Source organism: Silurus meridionalis, chromosome 7, assembly GCF_014805685.1.
Source record: "Silurus meridionalis isolate SWU-2019-XX chromosome 7, ASM1480568v1, whole genome shotgun sequence".
NCBI classification, from domain to species: Eukaryota; Metazoa; Chordata; class Actinopteri; order Siluriformes; family Siluridae; genus Silurus; species Silurus meridionalis.
Genome location: NC_060890.1, coordinates 18,638,983 through 18,650,670, shown reverse-complemented (window position 1 = coordinate 18,650,670; position 11,688 = coordinate 18,638,983). Strand labels below are relative to the sequence as shown.

The 11,688-nt window shown below is 36.0% G+C and overlaps 2 protein-coding genes across 4 annotated transcripts; both read right to left on the bottom strand.

The window, feature by feature from the left end:
* Positions 1-1,726: 1,726 nt before the first annotated feature.
* On the bottom strand, positions 1,727-6,026 carry pde6gb (phosphodiesterase 6G, cGMP-specific, rod, gamma, paralog b). 3 transcript variants are annotated; one of them, XM_046853043.1, is made up of 4 exons: positions 5,875-6,026; positions 3,807-4,099; positions 3,623-3,663; positions 1,727-3,154 (listed from the first exon to the last, which is right to left on the bottom strand). In XM_046853043.1, exons 2-4 carry the CDS (start codon positions 3,950-3,952, stop codon positions 3,078-3,080), a joined length of 264 nt encoding a protein of 87 aa, XP_046708999.1. In that variant the 5' UTR covers positions 3,953-4,099; positions 5,875-6,026; the 3' UTR covers positions 1,727-3,077. The 3 variants fall into 3 exon arrangements, with proteins under 3 accessions (XP_046708999.1, XP_046708998.1, XP_046709000.1); XM_046853042.1 differs by having other exon boundaries at positions 3,807-4,056; XM_046853044.1 differs by having other exon boundaries at positions 3,807-4,051; positions 5,875-6,020.
* Positions 6,027-10,123: 4,097 nt separating this feature from the next.
* On the bottom strand, positions 10,124-11,256 carry oxld1 (oxidoreductase-like domain containing 1). Its single transcript, XM_046854262.1, has 4 exons — positions 11,165-11,256; positions 11,017-11,053; positions 10,497-10,776; positions 10,124-10,333 (listed from the first exon to the last, which is right to left on the bottom strand). The coding sequence occupies exons 2-4, from the start codon at positions 11,050-11,052 to the stop codon at positions 10,314-10,316; spliced, it is 336 nt and encodes a 111-aa protein (XP_046710218.1). The 5' UTR covers position 11,053; positions 11,165-11,256; the 3' UTR covers positions 10,124-10,313.
* Between the last annotated feature and the right edge of the window lie 432 nt (positions 11,257-11,688).

Sequence of the window (11,688 nt, the reverse complement as noted above, 5' to 3'; positions counted from 1 at the left end):
GGAGAAGAGGTGATGAAGGTGGAGGAGTTCAGGTACCTGGGGTCAACAGTGCAAAGTAATGAAGAGTGTGTTAGAGAAGGGGAGTGGGAGTGACGAGGATGGACAGGCTTGGAAATTAGTTTATAAGAGGGAAGGAGCATGTTGGGTGTTTTGGAGACAAGGTGAGGGAGGCGAGATTGAGATGGTTTGGACATGTGCAGAGGAGGGACATGGGGTATATTGGTAGGAGAATGCTAAAGATGGAGCTGCCAGAAAGGAGGAAAAGAGGAAGACTAAGGAGGAGGTTTATGGATGTGGTGAGGAAACACATGCAGGTAGTAAGAGAGGTTTATGTTTGTTTGTTTGTTTGTTTGTTTGTTTATTTCATAAATTAATAAAGTTACTCTGATGTTCCCAGATCAGAATCAGACTCGGGTTTATTGGCCAAAAGTGTTGACATTTGACTGGTTCCAGCTCATGGTGACTCTCAAAAGTACATTTATAAACAACAGCACTAAACATTTTAGCTTATAGACAAGACTTTACAAGACAGCACAGACTATATAAGACTCTACAGACAATACAGATAAAAAAAAAACACAATTTACAGAGTATATAACAGATCAGTAATGTACAAGTGTGAGAGTGCATGGTAGTGCAAATAGCAGTATTGTGCATCATATAAGATGAAGAAGTTTCTTTGGAACCTTTGTAAAATATATAGCAGCAATAGTGTGTGTAACATATGGCGATGAATTGATGAGTGACTTTTCTGACAATGTAGTACTTATAGATATCAAGCAGAGAATATAATTAGGGTTAGTTGTTAATGAGGGTGATTATCTGAGGAAAGAAATTGTTTATGTGTCCGTTTAGGTGAACAAAGTTCTGTAGCGCCCGCTAGAAGGAAGGATTTAAAACAGATTGTGTCCAGGGTGTGAAGGGCCATTAGTGATTATTCCTTCTAGCACCAAAGATTTATTTTCTGCTGTTTTCACTGTTTGCTGCAGGTCTGTTCCTGCCATGTTTTGTGGCTGCTCCAAACCAGACGATGATGGATGTGCACAGGAAGGGTTCAATGACTGCAGTGTAGAACTTATGAACAACTTCTGGGGCAGATCATACTTCCTTAGTTGGCATAGAAAGTACATCCTCTGCTGCATATGCAGGTAATTTCCAGATGTACGTGCTGAGACAAAATTAGCATACAAACCGGTGAAAATAATAAAATCATAGGTGTCTATTTTAATTATTATATAATTAAATTATCTATACAAAAACAAATTACCTCAGAAAATGTACAAAAATAATTAAAAAATATCCCAAAAAGAATTTTCATAAGAGGTAAAATCCCTTTCAGTGACCAAAACCATTGCTGTATAGAGGGAAAAAAATCAAACCCTTTAATTAATTAATTAATTAATTAATTATTTAATTTGTATGCATTTATACAATTCAGATAATTAAGATTTTCTTGACTATTTTATTTTATTTAAATTAATTTGGAAAATATTTAATCAAATTCTAGGAAATATTTGGTGCTTTATTGTAATTCATTATACAATTAACACATACAGACCATACAGTAAACCTTATATTTATTGAATGTAATAAAACTATGAAGCAAATTTTGTAGAAAAAAAGAGGCAAAGAGAAAATTTACAATATTTTGATGTATTGAAAATATATTAATGTCTTTTATGTAAATTAACATCAGGGAAAACTGAACACATGACAACTAACAAACTTTTTTCCGTTTTTTTTTAATCTTTATTTTGATCTCATCCTGTAAAGAAGAAACACTGTTATTTCAGTCACTGATTACAGACAGTAAGGGTGTCGAGTTAACCGTTTGAAATTATGCAAAAATGTACTGTGAGGGTTTGTGTGGACGATAATAGCAGCATGCCACTGTAAATAAAAGGAAATAAATTAGGCTGAACGTTTCAAATGAGACCACATGCAATAACACACGACTGCATACATACACACAGCAAAATGCAGTGTCCGAAAGATATAAAGACCATGATGAAGGAACATGCAATTCACTTCACAGAATGTACAAATGAAATAGGTTTATGGCAGATTAATATACACATGAAATATGCCATGACATTCGATTAGTAAGAACTGAATGTAGTTTAAATTAATCTATGGATTTGTGACAAAACAGTTGAGACAGAAAGACAGCGGCATATGCAAAGAGAAAAAACAATAATGTGATAAAAGAATGAAAGATGAAAAAGGAACAAATCAAGCATGCAGATAAATAAGACAAAAGTGAACACTCTTCTATTCGAATCACCCAAACCTCAGACTTGTTTTAGCTTTTTTATTTCTGCGATAATAACCAAGCTGTAGACATATTAGGTGGATTGCAAGACAGCCAAGAAAGTGGCAGTTTGTTTTTCTTGTATGATTTTTTTTCAGAAAACCTCTAACCAAACAAATGAATATGACCATTTTGAAGCCTGTGTGCAAAAGTGTGTATAAAAAGATTAATAATAAAGAAGGAAGAGTCAAGTCACAGTCGTTGTCAAATATGTGTTTTGCGGTTTTTTAATGCATAGTGTAAAAAGGATTCGTTGCCAGTCAGCTGGTGTCTCATATCTACAGGATTATGACCTTTTCAAAAATAAAAAATAAAATAAATTACCCCTTCAAGATGTCCCCAGAGGTGTTCGGACACGTGAAATGAGAAGCCTAGCATTTCACGGGTAAAATGCTTATGATACTCACTTTGAGGCTGTTTTGCTTGCTTAAGTTTGAAGTTCTGTTCCAAAAGAAAGGAGGATAAAGAAAGGAGAGAAGAGATGAAACAGGAATGGTAAAAGAAGGGAATAAATGATCTGAGAGACAATAAATCAAACACAACCAGATTTAGTATGTATGCTGGTCTGAGTTACAGTGATTTATGAGCAGAAAAGAAAGATACCATGAAGTGGACAGTTAGGTACGTTTTTCTGTTTGCTTTTTTACTTTGGTTTTTCTATTTTTTGTAATGTTATATGATAAGGTGATCATATAAATGGACCGACTGGAGCCCATGGCCAGGGTGGAGGCAGACTGGAAAGTGGAAAGTGAAGAGGATGGTGGACTTAGATGATGCCGTATTGAGCCAGCTCGTGCAGCTCCAAGTGGCTGAAGGCCTCCCAAGGGCAGATGACTGTGATGTCTGTGGGTAAGAACACACAAGGTCATTTAAACAATCTCTAAAAGCCTGTAATGGACACCATCATGGATGCAGTATAACTGCAAATGTTATAGTCTTAGGGCATCTGTTTAGATTTCTCCATCTCAGTTACAGCAACATTAAACAAACACATGAAAAGAGGCATAGAATATAAAAGTAGTATTAAGCTATTCCTTGGACTGAATCCGCATCCTTATGCTGAAAAGCCTTCCATTGTCCTCCAGGTTGTCCTAAGCAGCTTGCCAGAAGAGACACTCAAGCCTTTATAATCTACCTTATAGCATTTCTAATGAGTCATGGTCAATCGGTAAAACCTGTCTGCGGGTAAAATATAATTTGCACTCAAGGACTTTAAATGAGAGCAGGCAGGATTAAATGGAAGATGGCATTGAGATGATGATACAAGACGTGTGATGAGAAGGTGACGAGATACAAAGAAATTGTACTTACCAGTGCCTAAACCTTCCATACCAGGGATATCGTCTCCGAATCTGATGGGGGCAACAGAATAGAGATATAAACTTAATATGAGCCAATAAATAAAATGAAATAAGGTACTACTACTTCTACTACTTATAATAATAATAATAATAGTAAGAAGTAAGAAAGTAATCATAATAATAGTCATAATTACCCCTGGATGCCCTTCTTTGGCGGTTTGCTCTTAAATTGACGAGTTTGCCTCTGTTTGAATTTGGGTGGGCCTTTGCGTGGCGTGGCTGGGCCTCCGGACACCCGAGTGGCTGACTTAAATTCAGATTTTGGAGGCTCAAGATTCATAGCTGTTTGTTGTTTTAATGAAACCACTGACAGTGAGTGCTTCGTGTTTTCTCCCCTCTGTGTTTTCTCTCCCTGATGTAGAGCTTCAGCCTAATATTACTACTCTGAGAGAGAAAAAGCAAGAGAGGAAGAGTGAAAGAGAGAGAGCTAGAGAGAGAGAGAGAGAGAGAGAGAGAGGACAAGGCTTTTGTGACTTACTGGTTATCATGTATGGTTATTAATGTAATATTCATTTTCAGTCATATTTCTCACATACTATTTACACACATCTTCTAGAATGTCACGTGTCAGTAAGGGATAAAGTGCTTCCTTTCTTACTGTACATGGTATGCAAACTGTCCTGGACTTGATTACTAATCCTCTTACTGTTGAACTACATGCATCCATAGTCAAATGAATCTACAGATGAATGCCTCATGGAGGGGCTTAAGAGAGAAGTACAGCCTAGGGGTGACCCTAAATCTAATCCTGGGCTTCATTTAATAAGATCCATAGTGCTACTGATCATGGCATGAACTAATCTTATTATACAAGGGGACAATGATGGGTGTACTAAGCTGTCAGAAAAGAGCTGAGTCTAATGAAATATCTTGAGCTGATCTTCTACTAATGAACACAGTCATTGCTGCTGGCACTAATATTATTAAGGCATGATTAATGCTTCACACATTTGTTTTTGACCATTTTTATTAAAAATAGAAATAAATAAATATGAAAGCGAAATTCAAACCTTTAATGCATACAAATGTTTATAATGTCCTTTCTTTATTTAGATATAAAAAAAAGAAATAATGAAACTCCACCGAATTTATTTTTTAAATCATTAAATATTTATTTTACTGATGCGCCAAGTCTCGAATCGAGTACCAAAATTCACCATGATGCAAACATCCGCCAATTAAAACCGTCCGTGTGGAAACATAGCAAAGTTCCGTTTGGTGTCCTAATGTTTTACGTACTTTAAGACACAGAATATTTTGTCTTCATGCTCTATGTTGAGTTTGATTTTGCTAATAATAAACTTACATATGCAAAACCTACAAAAGCATCAATATCTGTGATTAGCATATTAAAAACTTAAAAAGTATTAATTTAAGGTGCATTTAGAGCAGATGAAAAAATGTGCGATTACAACCATGTTTTAAACGTGTTAAATGTTTTAATTGACAGCCCTAATATATATATATATATATATATATATATATATATATATATATATATATATATATATATATATATATATATATATATATATATATATATATATATATATATATATATATATATATATATATATATATATATTCAGTATTATTCTGTTCGGGGTAAAACTGGGAACGCTGGACAGAAGGTGGGAATACAAACTGGATGTGATGAAATCCATGCACACACATATTCAGACCTATGAGTAATAGCATTGCCAAAACCCATAAAGAAATTTTTTGGGAAGTGAGAATAAACTGGATAACCCACAGGAATAAATATGAGGAGAATATATGAAACTCCATACAGACACTATCCCGAGTTCAGAATTAAATCAGGAACATTGGAGCCATGAAGTATCAATGCTTCTTGATGCTGCATCATCAATACAGATCAACATTAGAAGAAGTAAGAATTCTCAGTTTCACCACCATAGAATTAAAGGATATCCTCAGAAGATACCAGATTTGATTCTTTCTATTCTTTTATCCTTTCAAAGTGTTTTAGAACTTCACTTAACATTTCATATATCTAGAATTTTCATATTTCACAAAGGTCTAAAGCCGAATTTAATTGCACTATTCAGAATACTATTGCACTTAGTTCTAAAAAAAACTATTCATGTTTTATTGATTTCTAGAAATCTATTTGTGATTTCATAACTTGCAAGATTACAACCCTCCCCTCAATATTGCACATGGTTCTAAAACTCTACTCACCGCTGCAGCTGACTGCCAGCCTGAATATGTGCAGCACCGCTCGCTGGACGTGTCTCCGTGTCTGCTGGAGGAATAGATGTCTATACTGGGCTTTCTCAGGAAGAGTCCACCGGTGGGTGTTTTTATTCTCTGAGCCCTTAGCAGATTAGGAAAGTGATGCCTCTGACGCATGTCTTATGCATGTTCTAAATAAATATGTGAGCGTGTGTGTGTGTGTGTGTGTGTGTGTGTGTGTGTGTGTGTGTGTGTGTGTGTGTGTGAGGTATATCAATACAACTGAGAAAATTAATAAAAGAATAAATTTAATGATTGTATTTAAACTTACCCCAATTGAGGCAAGTTATTGTGACTTCTGTTTCCATCAGAAATCATATAATTAGTCAAAAGGAGGTTATCAATGTGCAATTAAGGAGTCACATGATCTCAGTAATAAATACCTATTCCAAAGAGAATCAGACAACATACTTACTAAACAGCATTCTGTTCATGAAAAAAATCAATCATGGCACAACCGTGATTCCAAATAGAGGATTGGCCATACCAAAAGTCAAGGCATTAGACAGAGGAGAAACTGGTTTGTAAACATTTTGTACAGGGTGTACAAATTAATATTATCTATTAATATTAATCTATTTGTCACGCTAGGATCAAGAGTCGGAAACCAAAATAGAGACAGGGCGCTTATTAGCCTTGGGAAACAGATAGAAGCTAGGTGGAAGCATGCACCGGAAAACGGGTATACTCTGAAACACAGGTAGTCCAGGGATGATCACCAGAATGATCTGTGGATCTGATGGTGAGTGAGTGAGAATGGGATAAAGGAAGGGTGTAGATTGGAGACAGGTGAAGGTGATTACTATGATGGTGAGGCGCTGCGAGTGTGCTGAGTGCAGAAGGGCGGTGTGGCTGGTGGTTCCCTGACACTATTAATATTACATATATTACTGTTATATTTTCAAAATTCGAGCTCACTTCCTGAATAGATAATTTTACAAAGAGTAAATGCTCGTTGTTCCGCTATCCCATAGCATATGACCATAAATAAAACAAAGGATGTGTTTATTCCAGTATAAATATTTTCTTTATCCAAATCGTTCCACAGACGATGCTATTGCCACGGGGCCTCACCCACCTGGACAATAAGGGTCTATGAACACTTGCTGTTCATAGATCAGTTTGGCATTCAGAACAATCATCCTCAGCTCCTGATTGAAAAGCTGAGCCTACTGGGCCTGAACACCTCCCTCTGCAACTGGATCCTGGACTTCCTGACTGGGAGACCTCAGTCAGTCCGGTTAATGAACAGCATCTCCAGCACCACCACACTGAGCACTGGGGCCCCTCAGGGCTGTGTGCTGAGCCCACTGCTGTTCACTCTGCTGACTTACGACTGTGTAGCAATGCACAGCTCCAACCACATCGTCAACTTTACCGATGACACAACCATGGTGGGTCTTATCAGCAAGAACGACGAGTCAGCATACCCTTCACACACACTATTAACTCTCCTACGATTAGAAAAGAGGTTCTGAAGCATTCGGGCCTCTCATCCAGTCAGTGCAATAGCTTTTGCCCCCCAAGCCATCAGGCGCCAGAACAATAGCATCGTCTGTGGAACGATTTGGATAAAGAAAATATTTATACTGGAATAAACACATCCTTTGTTTTATTTATGGTAATAAGAGGACTAAACTGTACATAACACACATACACTCACTAAACTGTGTATTACCGAACCGTACAACCTAAACGTAACACACACTCATTACTCATTTCAATCCACTCCACTACCCATATTATACTTATATTTAATCATATTATACTGTTACATTTCACTATGTACTGCATCAGCTATATATAATAGAAAGGACAATAAAAGCTTCTTGACTTTACTTGACTTGACTTATGACCTTTACACATTCCTCAACATTATTAAGTTGATGTCTCTCATCTGGTTTTCCTGAAATATACAATTGTGTATCGTCAGAATAGCAATACAAATAACATGTTTACAAATAATTTTAGAATATGAAAACAAAAAGCAGTGGGCCTAACACAGATCCTTGTGGAACACCAAACTTGACCTCAGTAGTGTAGAGTGTAGAGAACTCACTATTTACATCAACAAACTGATAATGATCGGTCAGATAAGACTTGAGCAGGAGAAAGTTGTTCCCATAATTCCAACATTTCCTAGTTTAGCAAAAAGCATTAAGAATAAGAATAAGAACTAAGAATAAGCAACACAAGCAGGGAGACACAGTCGTGATTAGAGGCCAATAGCAGGCCATTTACCACTTTAACCAGCGCTGTTTCTGTGCTATGATGAGGCCAAAATCCTGACTAATTTTATCAACGTATTCCTATGTAGGTACACATTTTCTAGGATCTTCAAGATAGAGTGGAGGTTTCATATTAGAGATTGATATTATGCACACATATAGACTATGGTTCACTTTATATACATATTGTTAAAATGTCATGTTATATTGATAATATGTTGTTATCAGAACCAAATTTCAATACAGTTTTATATAACTTATAATTCTAAAGGTACTACAGTATATGATATAGTGCAAATGACCTAACTGGTTTGTTGATGAATAGCATTTGCCTGTAGAGGTCATTTACTCTCACTTGGATCATAACACAAGTGTATATACAAACACAAAAAAGGCATGATGGTTGATGGCACATTAGATAACCACAGTAATCCTGCTTGAAACATCTAGATTAAAGGAGCCACGTTAATTAACTGAGTAGATTGTATGATCTTTGGTAAGGATTATTTTCGTCCTCATTGTACAAATAACATTTCATTTGTTTCAGTCATTTTGCTTTCAGATCCACACAAGTAAAATAGGAAAACTAGCAGTTTCAGACATATGAGCATCTTCAATGAAATACAAGTGCTTGGACCTATATTTTGTGTATTTAATGTACTGATAATAACCTGGCTCTAAGCAAAGATCAATTTGTACAATGGAGCTGCCATTGTGAACAACATCCCTGTCTCCTAGTTTAACTAGAGAGAGAAAATGTAATGCTACTGCATCCAGATATATATATATATATATATATATATATATATATATATATATATATATATATATATATATATATTTATTTATTTTTATTTTAATTTCAGAAATGTTAATTTTCCTCATTCACAATAAATAGGTATTTAAAAACTTAATCCTTTTCAAAGTATCTGAACTCAAAAATTATATTGTCAAAATTAAATGTGTGCCATGTTAACCTGTGTTTAAGGGTGTAACATATTCTGCAAAAGAAAGCAGGAGCAAGAAACACCAAATTTGTTGCAATGAACAGTGGTAGCTTCATGAGGCATTACTCATTTATTAACCCATTGTAACTACTCAGTAAGAGCAATAGAAGAATAGAACAAGCTAAATCCACTGGAAAACAAGTAGAAAAGCCGGAGTGTGAGCATGCTTATCAAACAGTCCTGCAGTCACATTTCTCAAAAGATGTAGCTGAGGTTGAGGAACCGTCAGAGCCAACATTTTTATACATTTCCCTAATTTACTTCAGTGTTCCAAGGCATACCAAACATTTTTATTAAAATCAAAGTTGCCATGGTTCCTCTCATTTGTCTTCATATTTAAACTTAAATAAATAAATAGAAAGCATTATTCTGTCATCTGCATAATGAATGCAGGTTTATTTTTAAAGTTCTAGCTCAGGAAAACTTATGACACAATGAGAAACAATGTATCCAGTTATTTAATGAACTCTAATGAGAAACATGAACCTGGTCATTCTTCTTCTTTTTTTTTCGGCTTCTCCCATTAGGGGTCGCCACAGCGGATCATCCATATCTCCATACCCCCCTGCATATGCCTCTTTCAAACCAACTACCTGCATGTCCTCCCTCACCACATCCATAAACCTCTTCCTTGGCCTTCTTCTTTTCCTCCTTCCTCCATATAGCACCACCCCACCCCCCTTTTTTCCACTTTCCATATATGGCATTGTGGACTAAACCAAATTTCGCCCTATTTTGTGTATATGTGTGATTTAGAGCCTTTATTAGATACATGACACTCTGAACATCTTTATTTACTGTTTCCATTATTTACAAACCTATGCATAAAAATGGCTTTTTTTTTCTAGTATCACAAAGGAATTAATGGTTGTGTACTTCTGTGCTGGTGTTTCTGAGTCCCCTAAACTTCAAGTGTTTATCTCAGGTGTGATGACCAAAATGAATAAATGCAAACTTAGATTTTCCATTTCTAAAAATTTTATTACAACATGGGCATTTGTGCAACACATTGATTATGCATTCACAATCGGAACCGGGACTGGAGACGATACTAAAAAAACATTACAATAGTTTTGGTATTGCAAATTCAAAGACTTCTAAAAATCGACCTCCAAAAACACAAGTAAATCTGGCGTAAGAGGTGTCATCCCTATTTCCACCCCATGACCGCTATAAAAAAAAGAGAAAACAAAAACTTCAGTCGTTTGAGGAATATATACTGTGTAGTACGAAAATCACGATTTCTTCAGTAGCCTGATCTCCATTTTGAGGTAAGCCTTGAGGTTTTCATCAAGAACACTGTCTTCGATGGCAGCCAGTGCTTTTTCTTTACCATCGCCGTAGTACTTTAGCAGCTCTGCAGCATACTCGATCCACACGCAGTTATGACAGCCGCTCATGCAGCAGCACGTCGGAGGAGGTGGAGGACCAGGATCAGGATCTGAAGCATCTGTCCGACTCTGACTTAAAGCACATGGGGAGGGCGAAGTGCATAAATCCCCACTGTTACACTGCAAGCCATGAACACTACAGTACAGACGTTCAGTTTGGGGTAATATGGTATGGGTGTAGAAGGATTTCTTCCTTATGTGTCTCAAATGGAAGAGGAATAACTGTAAGAAAAAATACAACAATCCAAATTCCAGATGTGTCTCAGAGGGTAATACTCAAGATCTCAATACACTGTACCATACAAGTCCAAATAGAAGGTTTAAATTAGGTTATAAATTATGTCATACAGTATGAATTGTATGGTTAGAGTATAAATTAGAATTGCAAGGTTTCTGGTGATAAAAATGGTTAAAACTTATAAATACTGTAGTTTGATTAGTCAATAAGGAAATGATACAGACCCTCTGTAAACATAGTGACGCGTTATTTAGAGACATCCTGCAAATAAAGAAACACAATTAAAACCCCACTTAAACCTGCAGCATTGTATCATGTTGAAAGACAATGTTTCCGAAGACCAAAACACGCCTGTATATCGGTATAAGGTACCTGGCTTGTGCTTCTTTTGTGCAAGATACGCCATTACTTCGGTACCATAAACATGACCTTCTCTGAGACGTACAGCTGCGATGACCAATCAGCGTGTTATGACGCACGCCTAGTGGGCGGGGACTGCAGCACGCTGCAATACCACATTTACCCAGAAGAGGTCAGAAAAGGTGAAGTATATGTAGGTAATGTAGTTTTGCCTCATTTTCAACATCTATTTCTTTTTGTTTTCTTGGTTTGCAGCAAAATAGTTCTTCACTACTGTTTGTCAGTACTAACAAAGTACTATTCCAAATAAATACTTTCATTCTTAATCAACCAACATTTTACTTATTATTATTATGACATTCAAATAGCTTTTTGAAAATCTGATCTGGTTTGTTTGCTTATTAAATAGATTATTACAAATAAACAACTACACACATCCATCCATACATACATGCATTCATTCATTCATACATACATACAAACATGTATGCATGCAATAATATGCACATGCATTGATCCATCTATACATTTATAGA